Source organism: Setaria italica, chromosome VIII (assembly GCF_000263155.2).
Source record: "Setaria italica strain Yugu1 chromosome VIII, Setaria_italica_v2.0, whole genome shotgun sequence".
Lineage (NCBI taxonomy): Eukaryota > Viridiplantae > Streptophyta > Magnoliopsida > Poales > Poaceae > Setaria > Setaria italica.
This window is the reverse complement of record NC_028457.1, coordinates 29,091,335-29,112,540: the sequence shown is the minus strand read 5'-3', so window position 1 is coordinate 29,112,540 and position 21,206 is coordinate 29,091,335. Positions and strand designations below refer to the sequence as shown.

Below are 21,206 nucleotides of genomic sequence, written 5' to 3'. Positions count from 1 at the left end.
AGCGTTGTTGTGCTATTGGCATGACTGAAGAAGCATCTTGCAGCATTTATTGTAGAGGTTATCTACGTTGAAGTTCAATTGTCTATTGTTGTATGGTAATACTTCTGTACGTCTGGAACCCTGATGTATCTTGTTGTGAGAACCCACAGAATTGCTATTTGTTATTATTCTATATGTTAAGTGAATGTTGCATGAAAGGTAGTTCTGTTATCTAATAAGGTAAATATGTTATTAATAATATTTCAAACTTCCATACAATACCAAACGGGGTTGAGGTGTCGAGTGAAAGAAAATTTATTCATGTAAACTATCACCAGCTCTTAACCAATTCACTTTCTGCTTACATTTTGGCATATGCCATAGAACGCACATGCCTTTAACTCAAAAATCGTGATTATTAATATGTACATGCTTCTGTAGAATCACAATGTTCAGGGCCATAGGCACTTGTTAATACTGTCACACAGTTCGCCCCTCCTTAGCATCATTGTACATCTGATCGATACGATCCTGCAAAAAAATTGTTCTTTGCATTAATAAATCTATGAACATTGCCGCATTCTTTAATGAGATCCCCACAACAATAGCTTCTGTGCAAATTTAGATGACTCCCTCAAACCTTGTAATATTTGAGTAGCTGGGGTCTCTTGAGCTTAAAAGTTGGAGTGATCAGATCCTTCTCTATGCTGAAAGGCACTGGTTCCAGGTGAATTGCCTTCAGCATCTCAAAGCCTCTCAACTGTATGCATGAAACAATATTGTGATCTTTTTATTGTTCTTTGAATAATCATAGATGAACCATGAAAAGAAATGGTTGAAATGATTGCTTGATAGACTTTTATAGTTTTATGTGGTACATCATGTAGTATTGGCTTACCCCGAGTTTCTTGCCAGTTTTGTTGAGCTCATCCTGAATGTACCCCTTTGCTTTTGGATCATTACACAGCTCTGCAAAGTCACTAGTCTTGTTGTTGGCTGCTGCCCATTCGTCGAGAGCTTGCCTCTCAGGGACAACAACGGCAACAAGGAATGACTCAAAGCTGTTCCCATAGACCCAAACCTAGTTCAGAGAGGAGCCAGCCCCTATGTAAGTTAAATCAGAGCATAATTATGTGTTCAAGTAATTTGATTTAGTTTTTAGTTGGTATCAATTGACATACCGATGCCACAAGAGGGGACTGCATGTATGCACTTTCCACGACCTCAACAGCTACGTACTCTCCCTGGGACAACTTGAAGATGTTCTTCTTCCTATCAATGATCTTCATCGCGCCATTCGGTTGCCACTCTCCAATATCACCTGCACATACAAACACAAGATTTATGCATGGCGAGATTCTAACAAATTAATCATCTTCACTAATCAACCATTCAGTTAGCTAGAACGAAGTGAAAGAAATTTTCACCTGTATGGAACCAGCCATCTGAAAACACTTCTTCAGTGAGGCTAGGGCGCTTGTAGTACCCGGAGAACAAGGTATGACCCCTCAAGCAGATCTCACCCCGGGGCGTGTCTGACAGAGCATCATAGCCCATTTCAGGGACGGACTCCAGTCGTGCTTCGATCGTCGTGACAGGAGGACCAACTGTTCCAATCATTGAGAAAACATTGGCGATTGATGTGAAGCATCCGGCACAACTCTCAGTGAGCCCTGCATATCAATATGACAGGTGTGAAACCGCATAGTTCTCAAGACCAGACATGTAAAAGTTCACTACTAGAGTTCTGTTAAGAGGTTTAAGAAATCGAATACTGATTTTGACAGATGGAGAAAGATTGGTAGCACATTTTCATCCATAAAAACTGAACTGAGTCATGTTAAAATGATAATATGGTATGAAGCGCTTACCATATCCTTGCACAAAGACGCTGCAGCTAGTTACCCGCATGAACTCTTCAATTTGCCCTGGCAAAGGTGCTGCTCCTGCTATCATGAGACGTATACGTCCTCCAAGCCCTTCCTTTATCTGTACTACCAACAATATAAATTTTCCAGAAGATTGTGTATAAAAGAAAACAAAAAAGAGGTTTAAGTCTGAGACTGTACGTACTTTGTTGAAAATTATCTTGTCGAAAAATGGTGATGCTTCATGCTGCTTCATCCCTTTCTTCATGTTGGCAAGTTTGCTGATGGCAAATGTATATTTTTTAAAATTATACTTCCAAGTATAAACATGCATGGAATCAAGTTTCTCTACTTATTCAGTATTGTAGTACTACTTACTAGTTGTAGGCATACTGAAAAAGGTGTTTGGCTATCATCCCTCCAGACTGAATTTTCTGGTTTATACCTTCAATTAATGAGATCCACAGATTATGACTAAGAATTTAGTCCATTTGAAATTGAGAATGATAAAGTTATTCCGGGTTTGCATTAAACCTGTGTATATACGATCATAAACACGAGGAACACCACAAAATATTGTCGGCTTCATCACGTGTACATCCTCCATCAGATACCTAATGTCCTGTTTAAAAAAATTACATCTCAGTAGGCGTAAGAGAATAGCCACTTCAGAATTATTTATTTAGAAGAAAATCACAGAATTCATTCACTTGCAACAGTTAGTTTGTACCCCTTGCCAGAATCCGATGGAGGCGCCTTTAGAGATACAGTAGTTCTCAATTACTTGATCAAATATATGTGCTAATGGAAGGTAGGAAAAATATGAATCTTCTTCAGTGATCTGCATGAATATTAATATTATCAGGCCAACATTACTTTCATGCTGATAATGAAACCATGGTCAGTTTTACAATAGAATTGATCACAGCATGCCTTTGATGTAAAAATGTGTGAAATTACAGTTGAAGAATTTTAAGAACAATAACCTAGTACCGTAGATAGATCTTATAGGATGGAATTCCTTTTTGATATTTATGCAGATAAAAGATTGTCAGAGCTTACCACTTTATCTGTCTCTTTGAGAAGGTGTTCTGTAGTCATAACACCAGCAATGATAGCTCTGTTTGTGATTATCACACCTTTGGGATCTCCAGTTGTTCCACTGGTATACATGATCGTACAAATATCATCTTTTCGTTTCTCGGGAAGCTCATAGTTTTGTTTACCCTGTTCAAACAGAGCATTCCGACATGTCATGATGTTTGTAATGAACTAGTAGTCCTTTAGGTACTGTTTAAGAGTTGTAAGAATAAATCAGACTAACCATTGAAGAAAATTCTTCCCAAGAAAAGCAAGATACACCCAAATCCTCAGCTTCCCTTTTCATCTCACTTGTAAAATCTCCAAAACTAACAATGACTGAAGATCCACCAAGTCAGAAACGATCACATAAAACTGCAGTTAATCATACTAAAAATTTAAATGTTCAGCAAGCTAACCTTTAAGGTGGGCTGTGCACTTAGGGACTACCGTTACTATCTGAAAAATGCAACTCAACAACTTGTCAGATGAAAAGAAAAGGTGATCTGGCATTGATCTCCAAAACTAATTTCAAATCAGTAAAATTGATTTTATCATGTTCAGACCGAGTTCTGTAGTAATTTGGTACGCATTACCTAATCATGTGATTAAATTTAGATCTGAAACACATGTAACATTTATTGCAGGCTTGTTATTCATTATGATGCAGAGGGTTATAATACTGTCAAAGGGGACAAAACAGGGGGCAAATGTTTTGTCTTACTGATTTGATCTTGCTCTCCTGGACAAAGGCAATGGATATCTCAGCATGGTCCATGATGAATTCAACAGCATTTGCTCCTGCATCGTGTTATGCCTTAGACCTCAGTAACACAATAGGTTTTGATAAGTACAAAGCAAAGGAGAAAAAAGAAGCAGGCTATTGTGAGTTATTCCTTCATTCTATTATTTTTCTCCACTCAAGATTTTTCGCGAACAAATTTTAACCCTGTGCATAAATCTGAATATTTGTGCATTATTCAGATATTCAGTTATCTATACCATAAGCCATATTTGTATCTCTGAGTCAGCTAGTGTGGTAAACCATGGAGAAAACCTACCGAGGGTGTCATACAGTGGCACATAACATATTCCTTGACTGTTGCATGCCTGCCAACAAAGAAAAAAGAAAGGTTAGATCAGACCACTCATAAGAAGAATTCTGACAAAAATCCTTAAGAGGTCACCTGCATGGCCATAACCCATTCTGGACAGTTGGATCCATATATGCCACAGTGAGACCCCTGTATATCGACATGATGAATTAGCTCTCATGCTGGCATGCATTTTCAGGATCAAGATAAAATCTTTTCAACATAGACAGGCACATCAACATTCTTCACTCACCGGCTTAACTCCGAAGCTTCTGATGGCTGATCCGATCCTCATGACCTTCTGGTGCACTTCCTCATACGTTTGCCACACATATTCACTGGCCTAAAAAAAAGGAGTTTAATCTCTCGAAACAAAACCAGAACACTGCATTCAAAATAGAACTTGTAAAGATTCGGTTTTACCTTGCCACCTGTAACTTGACGCCGGCCGAGCATCCTATTCTTGGGGTACTTCTTGACTGCCCCACTTGCAAAATTAAAACATAAAAAAAAACTCAAATTTTGAAGAACATTCTCTCCAAAACATCAGGCCTTGTAATTTACCACTCAAAGTTGAGCCTCTACCAAGAAACTCAGAATACCAGTAGGATTTGGTGAACGCTGGGAAACACATTGCGAAAAACAGAGGACAAAGTGTCATGAACCAGACCTGAAGAAGTCCCAAGGGGACTGGATGTCCTGCGGGAGCTCCATGAGGCCGTCCCTGGCGTAGATGCTCCGGTAGACTGGCCCGGCCGACGGCCTGCCGCCGGCGGCCGGCGCTGCCTCCTCCACCTTCACGGTGAACATCTCCGCCATCCTTCTCTGCACAGGGGGATTTTGGGCACAATGCGATGTGGATCTCCAGCTCTCTCTCCTCTGGAATTTTTAGCTTGCAGATGGAGCTTGGTGGTGAGATGGGAGGCAGTTATGGAGGTGAGAACGTTGGTGGGGAATTTAAAGCTCGGTTACTACTATGCCGGTGCAGAGAGCTGCTGACTTCATAGCGGTGACTGTAGCAGTTTTGTACTTGTAGGTGGCATGACGGTGTGGTAACTGGTAACATGATTGCAATTAGTTCAAAATAATCTGATGAACCAACACTGAAATTAAAAGTTGCTGTTCCTTGCACATATGAACAGGGTTGTATAGTTGCCGATCAAAGTCTTTGCAAATATGTGCTCTTATGTAGGCCTGTTTGGAAACGATGATAATGTAATATCCCAAGATTTCAGCGAAATTTGACTGCTCATCGTGAAATTCTTGCATGTTCAACACTCTACACTCGCATGAACCTGCATATGTTTTGTAAAAAATTGTATACAAATGCAGGATTTGGTTGTCATGCATGATCTATGCCCTTAAATAAACCTATAGAAGTTTTTGTTCGAAAATCTCTGGACCCCAAAGTGCCTAAGATCTGACTTGGTGTACAGATAGGCAGTGCCAGATCAACACCGGGCCCAGCTGGGAGGGACAGACAGAGACAGCAACACTGGTGAGCAGGGGAGACCGGGAGAGTGAGCGTTGGTGGTTAGAGTACTGACGCGAAATGGCGGCAATTGAAGGCGGGAAATTAAGATACACTGCCAGCAGCTTTGGGCGGCATTTATGCCCGCGAATTTAGAAACCGTTGCAGGAAACAGGAGCATCTCACGTCTGACGTGATTGTAAAGAGTGAGAATCGCGGCCGCAGCAGCAGTGGTTCGTTTCTCTCCAGTGAGCAGTTGCAGGCCGTAGCCAACACTGGGCCTGCTGCTTTGCTTTTCGCTGCTGCTGGTGCTGGTGCGGCCCACAGGCTATGGTTGGGCCCTCGTGTCGCCAAGGCGGGCCCATTGGTCTCTGTGATACAACTTTTTTCACAACTCTTTTTGGCATCCCTTGTACAATTTTTTTTAAGAATTCCTTATATGACATCGAAATTAATCTTGATTCCCTTTATAATACTAGAAAAAATTATCTCTCTTATTTGACACCAGGATTGTCTTTTTATGCCTTTTGTGGCACTTCCATCCAGGTGGCTGTTAAGTCCAACTTAAAACGACCATTTGCCCTTCCCATCACAACAGTGAAGTCTTTTTTATTTATTTCGGGCACGGGTAAAAAATGGCATCGGATTGGAAGGGCCACAGCGTGAGCAATATGAGCATCGACCGTGGGCCCCTATGACAGAATTTCAAAAAAAAAAACGAAAGCACGAAGCAACTAGCACGATGTGCGTGTGTGTCTCTCTCTCTCTCCTTGTCATTTTATCATTGAAGCTTCCAATGATGTTAAATCCCAGCTCCAGTCACAAAGAAATCGAAGCCCGTGCTGCTTTGATCTACTAGAAAATTAGGCGCGCTTTGGACGCCACATCAACATCGCCAATGAACAACATACACTTATAAGAGAACAATTTGGTAGGAGCACAAAGAATCCCTCGTTGATCATAGGCAAACAGGGACCTGTGCTTGTCCAATATAATGCATTTCACAAACAGGCCAAGCATTAGTCAGGTAATTTCACATTATCACAAAATAGGGATCAGTTTTTTAAAGATGATCAAGCAATTGTTTAAGCCCACGCTTGCAAAGTTTCAAGCAGTCCATCTGTACACCTTGCAAAGTTTTCATTGTTGGCAGCAAATCAGATACACATCAAGTATACATGCCATGTTGGACCACCATCTTCATTTCCCCAGTTATTATACTAAATTGATCATTTTACATGCCCGCCTGGCAAGTTATTATACGGTGGATGCAATTTACTAATAAAACAATATCAAGCTATCTAACAAGTCAACAGCTATACAATCGATGCAATTTACTAATAAAACAATATCGGGCTATCTAACGAGCCAACGGCGGAACAGGCATGAGAAATGGTCCAGGTTGGAGTGAGAAATGGGCCGGACGAACCATCGTTGCAAATCAGGCCTAGTACCCAGGCGGATTAATGCAGTCTTTCAACAAAGAGTAAAGGTCATCAGCATTGGATCAGCCATCGCTTCAAAGGAGAAATATGTTGATGTCAGATGCACAGGAGGTCGACGAGCGACGACGACTTAGACCTTAGTTAAAGGCGTAGACTGGATCCATTTATAAGCACAACAAGCCGTAATCCCAACCCACAGATAGCAGTGCCTGACCATGAATCCTCATACCAGGTTGTTGCTCATCATCATCACAGCCGTGGCCACCTCCTTCCTCGCCTCCCATGGAGTGAAGCTCCAACCTGCCGGCAATGGTGCCGGCGCGTGAATACCCCATGAGAGGGACGCCTTGCTGGCCTTCAAGCAAGGCATCACCAGCGACCCGGCAGGCCTTCTCGACTCATGGCGAGGAGGATCCCGTGGCCATGATCAGCTGGATTGCTGCCGGTGAGTGCAGCTACCGGATCGGCCATGTCGTCAGGCTTGGACTTCGTAGTGACTTGAACGACCCGATTATTGCACCCATGGTTGGGCAGATAAGTCAGTCTTTGCTTTCTTTGGAGCATCTAGAGCACCTTGTTCAGGGCGGGAATAGCCTTCAAGGGTCAGACGGTCGCATTCCAAAGTTCTTGGGTTCTCTCAAGAACCTAAAGTATCTTGACCTCTCTAGCATACCGTTTTCTGGCAACGTGCTATCTCATCTTGGCAATTTGTCGAACCTACAATATCTTGATCTTTCTTCTACGGAAGACACACACTCGACAGATGTGTCATGGCTAAGGCACACACTCGACAGATGTGTCATGATCTCTCAAGCAACTATTTTGACCATCCAATTGCATCCAGTTGGTTTTGGAACATAACCGAGACCTCAAACACCTCAACCTTTATTCGCCAGGTTTGTACGGTCCACTTCTGCTTTCGCTACAAGACATGACATATCTGGAAGACCTTGATATTTCGCAGCCTTTTGGCAGCAAGCCCAAGTGTATCATGACAACAAACCTAAGAAATCTTTGTAATTAGGAAGTCCTACGCATAGGGTCAAAACTCTTATACGGTGACATAACAGAGTTGCTTGAGAGTCTGCCACATTATTGTCAATCCAGCAGATTGAGAGAATTAGACCTGTCAAACAATAACATAAGCGGCGTACTACCAAGCCGGATGGGACAATTAACCAGCTTGGAACGTCTTGACCTGTCGAGAAATGTACAATATTGTTAGTCTCAAAGAAATTTCATACCGAATAGATTTGTGAATGGAAAGAGATTATACTGAAAAACAATGGTTCCCTTTACAATGGGGTAGGGCTCCTCTTTTATAGTGACCCGTGAGCCACTTTACATTTCGAAAATATCTTTTCTCAACCACTACATTCCTAGAATATACCGTACATAAAGGTCATTGGGGCAACATGTACAAATTGAATTCCTCCATGTAATCACGTTTCTCACGCCTTCATATAGTCACTTCTCGCGCCTTCATGTAGTCACGCTTCTCACGCCTTCATCCTTTCAACCTCGGGATTTCACCTTTGCGCCAGAAAACCTCCAGCCTCGTGCCTTCACCCTTGGCTCGAGAAAAACGCCCAACCTCATGGCATTTGGTCCGTCATGCTGCTCCAAAAGCTTGTAACCTCACGACATCTTCCTTCAGGTTCCGTTCCTGAGTAAAAAGTAAAAAAGGTGAAAGCTCAGTGTTCGAGACTGACTTCGAACACTCGAGGGTTAGCTCAATTGGAGTTTAGTTATCAGCCAATAGTTGTCAGCTTCGAATTCCCAAAGTAACAAAGAAGATGCGAGGGTACGAGTTTTATTACCAGAATAGGTTCCATAAGAAGTTGCGAGGTTAACCGAGTTTTGTTCCTTGATCCAGAACTTGTGAGGTTAGAGAGGTTTTACCTATGAACGACGCTCGAGGTTGTTTAGTTTTTGGACGATCCTAACAAATATCCTTGGAACAATACCAAACTGCATGAGGCAATTAACAGGCTTGCAATTTCTTGGCCTGTCAGGCAATAACATCAGCGGATCAATACCAAATTGGATAGGGCAATTAACCAGTTTGGAATTTCTTAGCCTAGCACGCAATAACATCAATGGAGTAAGACCAGACCTCATGGCCCAGTTAACCAGCTTGAATATTCTTGACCTGGCTGAAAACAACATTACTGGACCTCTCCCGTCATTTGTTGGGAATTTTACTAGCTTTACTGGTCTAAAGAGCTTGCAGTGGATAGATTTGTCTTCTAATTCCTTAATGATTAAGATCGGTTCGGAATGGAAACCTCCCTTTACACTGATGGAAGGACATTTTGGATCTTGTCAGATGGGACCTCTGTTTCCTTCTTGGCTTAAATGGATGGCGGATATTGATAGACTTGATATTTCTACAAAAAAGTATAAGTGATCACCTTCCAGACTGGTTTTGCAGTACATTCTCAAAAGTCACATACTTGAGCATAGCCAACAATCAAATTCGTGGAGGATTGCCAGCAAACATGGAAAACATGTCTCTGATACAACTCTTCCTTGGCTCAAACCAATTAACCGGTCAAATGCCTCTGATGCCAATAAGCCTAACCACATTGGACTTATCGAAAAACTACTTTTCAGGACTTCTGCCATAATATTTGGGGCTCCAACCTTACAAGTGGTTGTAATTTCCAAGGATGGAAGTGCAGGCGGTGAATAAATGAAGGTTTTTAGATAATGTGAACAAAAATGAAGTTGAATAAACATGCATGTACTTTTACCTAGTTTTGTAGTATATTCTGCTCAACTTGCATTGAAATACTTTTTGGGACAATCATAGGTGCATTCTTATATACTTGTGATGTATATGAAGTTATTTATTTGCAATTTTCAATTTGAACGGAAACGGTGATTTATGTTTCAGCTCCAACGTTGTTTGTCTGATTATAGTGTCAATCCTACTGAAAGTTTCAACGACCAGATGCAATCTATTTTATGAACAAAAGATGATCTTTCTATCATGGCGGTTATAAAAAATAAATAATAACGCAAATTCTCATTAAAAAGCATAATATTTTTAGTGTGATTAACACACTGCGTTAATTGGATTATATGTCCTTCCATGTCACATCTCGAGCAACCACAATGAGTAATTGCACAGTTCTCTCCCTGTCACTTAATTGTTCCCTTGGGCATCACCGAGCGTAGATTCAGGGCGTGTCATGTGTTGATGCATACTATAAAGATCACCAAATTTTAAACTTTTCCTAATTATATTTCACATACTGAAAATTGTTAATGTTGCAAGTCGTTCAAACTTGAATTTTAATCAAATCTGATTCTCTATTTATTTATAATTCTTGAATACTTGTAATGCTAAAATTGATTAAAACTTAATTCCACACACGCACCAATCACCCAACCAATCAATTGGGACTCCGGGAGGCATACCCCACCCTGAGGGCCCCTTTGGGAACTCAAATCCCTAGGGGATCCCCGCGCTTTCTCTAGGCTAGAAGCCCATGTGCCCCTTCGGCCACGGGCCAATCTAATCTGCCTTTTGGAAGCCCATTTGCCAGGGGAGCTCTACCCTATCCCTTTGTTTTCCACGGGCTGACTCCTCCCCACCTCTAGGGTCCGGGCGTCTATTCCCTGCTGACAACCGCATCGCGCCGCCGTCCCCCGTGCCGCTGGCAATCGCATCACACCGCCATCCCCCGTGCCGCTGGCGACTGCGAGCGCCGTCGCGGCGTCGCCCGTGCGGCTCCCCCGTTCCTGCACCTCCCCGTCGCTGCTCCTCGTCGCCTCCCCATCCTTACCGTCGCCTTCCCATCCTCGCGCCGGCTCGATCTCCGCTGCTCCGTGACTGCCCCCACCTCCGGTGACTGCTCCGTGGCTGCCTTGCCTCATCCTCCGGTGAGCCTTCGTGCTATGTTCTAATTTCAAGATCCATTATCTTGTTGTACATAGATTGCTTTGACTTCATATTGCAAGAACAAGTAGGACTGAAGATCTGGGTTCCAGCTCGGCACCAGATCGATCGCATTACTATTTTTTGGTAGTTTGTTTGCGACTTCAGATTGCATTATTGTTCAAACTTTCAAGCACTCAGCCCTGCAGTCCGTACTGCTTGTCCATGCTAATTATTGTCCCTGTTTCTTCAGTGATCCATAGTTCTAACAATAGTGTGTTATCTATATATCAGAATTTATGGTTTCTAGTCTAAGGTACTGTTAACATTTTTTCTTTTGAAATCTTACGTGGGTAATCTTCCTGCTATGTTCTACATTTGATGCCAATAGGTCTACAGTCATAATAATGGATGATGCAGGCACCTAGATCAAGCTTTGAAAATGGCCAACACGTTATAATAGTAATGAGGGGAGAGCTTGACTGGTTCCGTTAGTTTGGATGGTTGTCCTACCTAAAAACCTGAAAAAATAGGTTCCTTAGTACCTAATGAAACTTTCAATCAACCAAAATAGCTCGTGCAAATTAGAGACCTACAGTCGTTTGACCTCACTAGTTTTATTGCTGTATCACCATTTCAGTCGTTTGATTCCTCTCATTTGTTTGTTTTTTTCCTTCACAGCAATCAATTAGCTTGTTAAATATTGGAATATGTTGCATGTTATAGCCTATAAGAACCACAGCATGGTCTATCATTTCCTCTATCTGCATATGGGAATGGCATTGCAGTTCTTGATGCCTGTATTCAGCATTCATTGTTGGCCTACATGTCCTTGGTTTGCTGCTCAAGATTACAAATTCATAATGTTAGTACTGATGATATATACTTCAAATTATATTGCTCCTTCTCCAAGTGATGTTGTTTCTTTTTTTTCATCTAAATATGTAAGAACCTGTGAGCTTTTTCTCTTTTTTTTCTAGACCATATGCATTTGAGTAACATAGTTACTTGCCTTACCATATACATACATATAGATAATAGAATCTTGGGAGGATGAAGTTAGGAGATTCATGCTAGAGGAGAAAGAAGAGGATGACGAGCTATTCCTAGTTATGTCCCCGCTCTTCAGCAGTGTTTATATGAGGAGAAAAGGTCGGAGCATACCTCAACTCTGTCTGGTGCTGAAAGGGTCATACAAATCTTGGAAGGCCACGAGAATTGGTGCAAAGTGGAGTTCAGGATGGAGCCTGAGATATTTAGAGTTATAGCAAATTATCTTAGAGTGGAGAACTTATTACGTGACACCCGTGGTGTTAGAGTTGAGGAGCAGCTGAGAATGTTTATGTTCATGCTCTCTCATAATGCAAGCACCGATAGGCTAAAAAGGAAATTCCAACATAGTGGTGAGACAATTCATAGGAAAATAATAGAGTTCTTCGATATAATTCCAGTATTGACTCATAGATTCTTGAAGCTCCCAAATGTGAACCATACACATGTGAAGATTGCATCAGACCCTCGCTTTATGCCTTTCTTCTAGAACTCCTATCACCATTGCACAAGAAAGAGCCGCTCCCTACAGAAACAGGAAGGGAACATTGTCACAGAACGTCATGTGTGCATATGACTTTGATTTAAATTTCACTTTCATCTCATGTGGTTGGGAAGGATCTTCATCTAATGCAGGGGTCCTACGGTCTGCACATGTGAAGTGTTTTCATGTACCTATGGGGAAGTTCTACCTTGTAGATGGTGGATACGCAAATACGTCCTCATTCATTTCTCCATACCGAGGAGTTAGGTATCACCTTAGTGAGTTTAGGAGACATGAAAAACAGTATGCAAATTACAAAGAATTGTTCAACCATCGGCATGCGCAGCTACGCAATCATATTGAAAGGGTCTTTAGCGTGCTAAAAAAGCAGTTTCCAATCCTGAAAGTTGGGACATTTCATCCAATAGAGAATCAAGTTAAAATTCCAGCGGCAGCTGCAATATTTCATAATCTCATTAGAGGGCTAAATAGGGATGAAGGGTGGCTGGATCACAAACCAAATAGTATCAACCCATCTGATTATGTTGAGTTGCCAGAGAGGGATAACAACTACCCAAATGAACTGCAATCAAATGAAGGAAGCACCCTACGAGACCAAATTGCTCTTTAGATGTGGGCTGCCTGTAATAATTAGGTGAAGCATAAATGTTTTCATGACAGCATGTATTGTTTATTTCTAATCTTGTTTATTTCTAATCTTGTTTATCTAATCTTGTTTATTTCTTGCAGCCATGTCAACGGAAAGGGCTACGTGGAGCTACACGTATGAGAAGGGACTTGTGGATATTCTGAAAGAGCTTGCCAACGTCCCAATGTTTAAGGGACAAAATGGGTGGACTGCTGAAGGTTGGAGGAATATCACAAACAAATTCAATGATATGTTTCCAACGACACATTTCACGAAGCAACAAGTGCAAGAAAAGGAGAAAGAGCTAAAAGGAAACTATAAGGTAATAAAAGAAGCAAGGAAAAGTGGTGTTGGCTAGCACGACACTTTAGGTATGATCATTGCAGAACCAAAAGATTGGAAAAAGCTGATTAAGGTTAGGTCTCTTAAATGGAGAATCCAGTTTATATAACAGCCCTTTATATAACAACTAACCTTTATACAAACCATCTAATCATATATTTTTGTTGTACTTCAATAGGATAACCACAAAGTTGTCAAGTTCCGCAAGAAGCCATTTCCTTTATATAACAGCTTGGAATTATTGTATGAAGGTAATGCTTTCATCTTGCTGCTCATTGCCTCTATTCTTGTTTTAGTGCTGTGGTGTGGATGGTACTTTAGAGAGTCACTTCATTGTAGATCATGTTCCTAGTTTGAACTCTCGCCATTGTAGATGCTAAGATGTTGATATTGTTACCTTAATTTTTTGTTTAATAGGAAGTGTAGCCACAGGGGATTTAAATTTATATCAATTCAACCACCACCATAAAGAATTGAGTTGCGACCTGAACCCGCTCCCCAAAGTAGTGAGCTGCCAGCTGAACCCAATCCCCAAGCAAGTATCTCAGAGCAAAGCAATCATAGCATGGCTTCTATTGATAGAAATCCACTCAGTCTTGGTCTTGGTGGTGTAGAAAGCACAGAAGTTCAATCTGCTCCGGCTAGTCGTAATTCAGAGGACCAAGATATTACCGGTGGAAAGAAATACAAACAAAGTCAGATGGCTGCAAAACTTGGGGATTACATTGACTTTAGAAAGGATCAGATTGAAAAAACTCTAGAAAAGTTAGAAGAGGAGAAAAGACGTGATGAAGACTACTCAATCGAGAAATGTATTGACATTATGGATGCTATGGAAGGGCTATCGGATGAACAAAAAGCTGATGCAAATGAAGTTTTCCAAAGTGAAACAAACAGAAAAATATTGGTGGGCACAAAAAATCCAAGTGTCCGGCTAATTTGATTGAAGAAAAAGATTGCTCGGGTATGTGCAAATCAAACTAATAGCTTGAGCATTAAATAACTTATATCTTACCATGAGACAAAATATTTACAATCTGGTGTTCCAACTGATATTGCAAACAGGTGGCATTATGAGGCAGCATATTGCATATGACTTGGCGGAAGCAACACATGATCAGAGAAAAGTGAAGTGGCCTTCATCATTAGCATCTGAGAAACGTTCAAGATCATAGCTAGATTTTGATCCTCCTATCTGTCAATTTTTATATACATGCACATACTATTTATCCATTTTTTATGATACTAGCATCTATGTAATATATTGCTGTCTGAGCTGGAGGACTATAATTTAAATATCGGTGCAGATTTTAGCTTTCAGTTTATATTGCTGAGGCAGATCACTTGTTTTAGCTTTCAGTTTATATTTCAGAGTACGATGTCAGTTTGAGTGTTTATTTGGAGTTTCAGAATATTGGGCATGTGCAACTTACAAGAGTAAGCTCATAATCAATATGTCATGATATGCAAGTTTGTATATACATCCCGGGTTTCGTACCAACGAGCAAGCTCGTAATCAATATAATCATGATATGTGTGGGCAATCTGAGTGATTCCGAGGGACATCGGCTCCCGAGGATGCAGAGGCCTTGCTTCCAAATAGCAACAGCTAAGGGGACAGGGAGGGGAGTACGGCTCCCGGGGATACGACCGGCCAATTAAATCCCCGTCGGGGGTTTGCTACCCAAGGCAAATCAAGCGCATGTTCCGAAAGTGGCCCTGAAGGAGTTGCTAGTGGTATCGGGAGGGACTGGACAAGAGAAGATCATGGATCCATTTCTCTAGCTCTTCGCTGCTTTCTTATATATTTTGCTAGCTTAGCAACTCTAAGAAGCTGCTAATCTTACCCCCAATATCTTTTTTAGAAAAAAAGAGAGAAAAATGAACTCCAACAATCCACCTAAACCTTCCCTAATTTTTTAGCGACGCTAAAAAACAGCCTACCACCACGTATATTTTAGCGTTGGCGTTCCTCCCCCAATCCTGATTCCCGCACGCTCGCGCGTCCCTTCTGATGGGCCCAATACGATGACGTGGCCTGTGTTTGAAATATTGGGGTCTATTTATTAGCGATCTGCTGTGGACTAATATGTTTTTGGAGAAAAAAAATTTTAGGAGAACCCAATACATAGTTTTGGGGAAGAATTTTTTAGGATACTCTTGGAGTTGCTCTTACCCATTGAACCCTCCAAATCCTGAACCTCTAATGGTTGTCCAGATTAACAAGTCTGTACTCCTGAACAATCGAGTACATGGATTTTCTGAAGCCATTTATTGCCGGCCCATCTAATTTGTCATCTCGCCAACAGTAGCCATGGTGTAGATGCGGGGCTGGTCCTGGACTCTGGGGAGAGCCTGCGGCCCTGCAGGGACGACCCACAAGATCATTGATGTTGATGTGATGATGTCCCATCAACCTACGGGTGGAAGTGAATATCTAGTTACTCAAATTGTCCTATACATGTATCTGTTAAAATGTAAATGTAGATTTCAGTATCCATATCCAATACTAGCATGGATACTAAAGTTGATATATCTGAATCGGTATGGATGTCCAACATCATCTCCCTCATTAGTTCAAAGAATGTAGGGTCTTCAAAATCACAAAAAGGACCTATTTACATTTATTAAGCTATAGACGGATGGTGGAGACATGTAAGGCTGGGGAAAAGATATTATACATTACTCGGTTTGTGGGCTTGTGGCTGTAATTGGTAGTGACCGTCCCGGTTATCATAACCGATTGGTAAGGAAAACCTAGCCTCACCCTCAACTCCCAACTTTGGTACTATGCAAAAAGAAGATTCCCCATCACATCAAACTTGCGGTACATGCATGGAGTACTAAATGTAGACGAAATTAAAAACTAATTGCACAGTTTTGTTGTACTTTGCGAGATGAATCTTTTGAGCCTAATTAGTCAATGTTTGGACAATAATTCACAAATACAAACGAAACGCTACAGTAGCTACAGTACTGTAATAGTAATTTGACACCTCCAAACTTTGGCACCTAAACAAAGCCCTAGTAAAAAGTGAATGGGCTTACAGACTTGGAGTAGGAGCAGTAAATGCTATTCTCTAGCAGGGTCATGCATATATTCAGTCAATTAGCTCTAGTGTACTTTTGACTATTGCCGGTACCACTTTTTTTTATTTTACTTTTGATCTTCGCGCCCGTGTGCAAGCTCGTGCGCTCGTTCGTACTACGTGTGTACGTACGGGATAAACATTTGACTTGCAACCAAATTTTTCTACACGTATGTAAACCCTGGGGGTCAACCACGGCGCGACTTCACGCGCCGTTTCACGCCGATCGCTTGCTTTTTCGTTGTCACAAGCCGATACGCGATGCCCATGTGAATGTGATACAGGCGATGGTTCATGGTAGGACACGGCCAGCAGATGGGTCCATGCATGTCCATCCATGCATTGCATATGCATGCGTATGTCCGGGTGTACATGCCACTTGAAAGCTAAGGCTGTGTTTGGATTCACCTTGGGAACTAAACTCCCCTTTAGCCAGGGACGAGTTAGTCCTTTCCTACTTGGTTCTAGTGATTAAAGGCATTAAATGAGTTGTACAATGACCAACTTACCCCTAATTGCATCTGCCTTTTTCCTTCTCCCACTCCATGGTCGAGCCACCTCCTCCTCCTCCTCGCCGGGAACCTCATGGGCGCCGACCTCTGCGCCGCACAGTCCCCTCCTCCTCCTCCTCCCCCACCGCCGCCGTGTGCTGCGCCTGGGACGGCGTGTTCTGCGATGTCGGTGGCCGCGTTGCGTTCCTGCGCCTCCCCATGCGCGGCCTCACAGAGCCCTTCCCGGCGGGCGGGAGCGACCAGTGAGGTCGGGAGCGGCGGCGGGTGGCCGGGGGCGGCGGGGCCAGCGGCAGGGCAGGGCCGGGGAGGGTAGAGCGGGTGGGGTGGATGGGGGCGGCGGGGGCCGGGGAGGGCGGCGGCGCAAGCGGGTGGCGGGGGGCTGGCGGTGGGGCGAGGGCCAGTGGCGGGGGTCGGGGAGGGCAGGGGCCAGCGGGGTAGCAGGGCGAGTGGGGTGAGGGGGACACGGACAGGTTATAAATGAGGGCAGGGGGTGTCCAGGGTACACTTTAGTCCCCATAAGTAACCCCTTGATGACGTATGGACTAAAGTTTAGGAAGTAAAGTTTGATCCCCATTAGCAAGTCTGTTTGGAACTTTAGGGACTAAAAGAGGCTAAACTTAAGTCCCTAAAAAATAAGTAAGGTGAATCCAAATACAGCCTAAGTCTGCACCGCGAGAGGGAGCTTAGAGGGAATGCAAAAAAAAATCAAGTTTGATATGATGTTCTGTTACAACTAGATCCTTTATTATTATAAGAATATTTTTTTAAGATATACTCCCTCCGTCCTGTAATACAAGACATCCAAGCATTCAAAAATTATCCTCAAATACAAGGTATTGTAGGCATATTTGGATGAATGCTCGTTTAATTATCCCTGAAATTGACAAGGCAAGGTGACTAAAAATAAGTTCCTTGTTAGTATATGCAGCTGCCATTAAAAGAGCCAGACAACACAATTCCTTATGTACTTAGGAGTATACGTGTCTTTAGCTACTCCTGCTAATATGTCCTAAAATCTCTAGGATGTCTCGTATTTCAAGATGGGTAGAGTAGAGCTTGATTTCTACCATGTCGATGTGTAGTATTCTCATAACATCTAAATAAAGTACAATAATATTTTTGGGACGAAGGATGTACCACATCTAAAGTACAATAATATATGGAGGTCTAACCTTAAGTAGGCCGTGTAAAGTACAATAATACATGGAGGTCTAACCTTAAGTAGGCCGTGTAGACACTCTTTAATTTGCTCGCTGAATAAATCCACTCACGTGTGCATGTATCACTCGTGCGTGTCTAGGACTTAACCAATCCCTTTGGAAAGGTAAATTCATGATGCTCAGGATCCATCGTAAGGATCCCCAGTCGATTTCGGTAATAAGTAGTAAGTGATCCGGTTCTTCTTCAAATAAAATTCTTAACAAGAGCCCGTCTGAACTGGATTGAACTGCAAGAGAAAAGAGCCAGCCTGCATCTTCCAGGTGCGCGCACACACGCACACGGTGCTCATCAATGCCCAAGAAATCTGGAGAGACGACGACGCAAACAAGCGCAGCGCAATTACTCCCCTCATGAGCGGCCACAGCGAAAAAGGGAAGTCCTTGAGCAACACGTCAACCGTTCGTTCCTGCACACGAACAAAAGCAAAGCAAAGGTCGCCGGACGCCCATTCATGTGATCACCTGTCTGACTTTCTCGTCGGAAAGCAACAGTGCGAGATCAAAAGCAGGAGAACACAGCGCGGGGAGAGGCTTATGAGGTCATGCAGTATATAAGCACTCACATGTGGCGACCGAGCTAGGGCAACCTGTGCGGCAAGGGGACAGGTAGGAGATAAAGCTGCTGCTGCAGGTTACAAAGGTGACTTGGTGTGGTGTGTCCTAGAATAAAAGGAGCCAGCAGAGAGGGTACCAGCAAGAAGGCCGGAAGGTTTCGGAGGCCGTTGTGCAGGGCCATGGCTGTGTAGGCAGCAGCCAGAGCTTTCTTGCTCCTCAACTTGCCTATCTGCTAGCTAATAAGACTAGCTCTAGCTAGGTGTATCCGAGGTAGGAGGCAGCAGGTATGGGGAGGCCACCGTGCTGCGACAATGGCGTCGGCGTCAAGAAGGGGCCTTGGACGCCGGAGGAGGACATCGTCCTCGTCTCCTACATCCAGCAGCATGGCCCCGGGAACTGGCGGTCCGTGCCCGAGAACACAGGTTAGTTGGGATCTCAGCCAGCTCATCACAGGCGCTCTAGATGTTTGGTTGCGCTTGGTTTTGGTTTTCTTTGAGTGTGCTTGGTTTTGTAGTTTGTGCTTAGTTATTTGAGAGAAGTGTGTTTCATGGTTTGATGTTGCGTGTATGTTTGATTTAGGGTTGATGAGGTGCAGCAAGAGCTGCAGGCTGCGGTGGACAAACTACCTCAGGCCCGGGATCAAGCGCGGGAACTTCACCCCTCACGAGGAAGGGATCATCATCCACCTTCAGGCGTTGCTTGGCAACAAGTAATCACCATTCCTAAAATTGATTCTTTTAGCTAGAACCTCTCTAAGAATTGTTGATGTACCACTATGCAAGGACCGATTAAAAGTTACATTAAATCTAGCATAGACTCACAACTTTATTTCGTAAAACCTACCAACTTCATATCCATCATTGGCTTAAAAAAATGATTCAATTCCATTTCGATGGCAAGTACAAGATTGAAATAGGTCAAGCAAAGCCCTGACTAACTGTATAATAACATAATTTATAGCGTCCCAACAATAATGTTCTTTGTCTCCCATACTCTTACTAATACTATAATATGGTGTCTAACATATCTTGTGCATACATACAGGTGGGCAGCCATAGCCTCCTACCTCCCTCAAAGAACCGACAACGACATCAAGAACTACTGGAACACACACCTCAAGAAGAAGGTGAAGAGGCTGCAACAGCCAGCAGCGGACTCCTTCCAAACCGCTCCCTCCAACGCAGTCACCAGCCCAAACTACTACAGCCCCACTAGCAGCAGCCACCACAGTCTTCAAGGAATGCAACCCATGAACAGCTACCCCAACACCACCTGCACCAGCGCACCGAGCAACAACGAGGCCGCTGCCGTCTCCAACCTCTTCCAGACATGGATGAAGCCATCACCAGCGGCGACATCCAACTGCAAGATCACCATGCAAGAGTTCCAGGAAGAACAGGACGCTGCAGCTTCAATGCTTTGCAAGGATCAGGTTGTGATGACGACAGGAGATGTTAGCAAGTCTTCGGCGTTGGAGATGGTAGTGGCGCCGGTGATGGGAGCGAGCACTGCTACCTTCTCGCTGCTTGAGGACTGGCTGCTCGAGGACATGCCCGGGCAGGCCATGGATGGGCTCATGGGGATCTCTGCCGGCTGCTGTGCAGATCCCATCATGTTCTAGTTGTATTGTGCCTTGGCTATCACATAGGATTCTCAATGAGTCGTGCACTTGTAATGTTGGTTGATCGAATGATAAGATCCGGTCGATCCTATGTTTCCGGTAATAAGCCGTTTGTTTCCTCGGGGAAAAAATCCTGGAGATGATCCAGTTAATTTCGAGATATTAGTAGTACTGATGGATTAATAAAATGGTTTAGACTTCAGTACCTAATTTGGATATTCATTCATCTGCTTTGATGTCTTTGTAAGGCTTTTTCTATGCAATTTATGCGTGGTTCATGTGTCATGATCGCCTATGATTTTTATGGGGGATTTTTTAAGTTCATGATCTATGCCTCTGATGCACACGTGCGCAGTTCTTTGAGTGAACAGAATTGTTTTCAGATGAATCTGACTACAACTTTGTTCCTATAATCAACCGCTCCATGGTTACTGAATGCGAAATGTTGTTGCATGAATATACTAGCTAGCGTTCACGCAGTTCGGCTATTCACTGAAAACATGGAGCGTACTGCGTGAAATTTATTCAGTAGTATTATTTTTACTTATTTTAAGAAACTAGTTTTCAGGGTTCTCATTAGCTGGTACTTCCGGGGATTCTGGGTTTCAGTTTCAACCAATATTTTAGATAGTGTTATTTTACAAAGATGAGAATGTTAGTACACGTACTGTTCTAAAAGTGATTGTTACATTTTATTCTAGTACCATAGAATAATTTCACTTTCAGCATTTATCACACGCCTTCTCCTTTTCCTTTTGTAAGTATGGCCATACATTTGGGAAAGAAAGAAGAATAGCCATTCTAAGCACAAAACACAAAACGAAAGGTTTGATAGCCAGATAATACACATTTACATTAGAA

At 42.8% G+C, this 21,206-nt stretch overlaps 2 protein-coding genes across 2 annotated transcripts; one reads left to right on the top strand and one right to left on the bottom strand.

The window, feature by feature from the left end:
* Nucleotides 1-270: 270 nt before the first annotated feature.
* Nucleotides 271-4,957, bottom strand: LOC101763750 (long chain acyl-CoA synthetase 2). Its single transcript, XM_004979428.4, has 19 exons — nt 4,692-4,957; nt 4,445-4,508; nt 4,275-4,364; nt 4,115-4,171; nt 3,989-4,037; nt 3,652-3,728; nt 3,347-3,386; nt 3,172-3,266; nt 2,910-3,074; nt 2,578-2,688; nt 2,382-2,469; nt 2,226-2,292; nt 2,053-2,128; nt 1,851-1,968; nt 1,407-1,652; nt 1,161-1,300; nt 878-1,060; nt 620-739; nt 271-510 (listed from the first exon to the last, which is right to left on the bottom strand). Exons 1-19 carry the CDS (start codon nt 4,838-4,840, stop codon nt 460-462), a joined length of 1,986 nt encoding a protein of 661 aa, XP_004979485.1. The 5' UTR covers nt 4,841-4,957; the 3' UTR covers nt 271-459.
* A 13,793-nt stretch (nt 4,958-18,750) lies between these two features.
* On the top strand, nt 18,751-20,567 carry LOC101763348 (transcription factor MYB30). The gene is made up of 3 exons (XM_004979427.2): nt 18,751-19,146; nt 19,304-19,433; nt 19,769-20,567. Exons 1-3 carry the CDS (start codon nt 19,011-19,013, stop codon nt 20,343-20,345), a joined length of 843 nt encoding a protein of 280 aa, XP_004979484.1. The 5' UTR covers nt 18,751-19,010; the 3' UTR covers nt 20,346-20,567.
* Nucleotides 20,568-21,206: the final 639 nt, after the last annotated feature.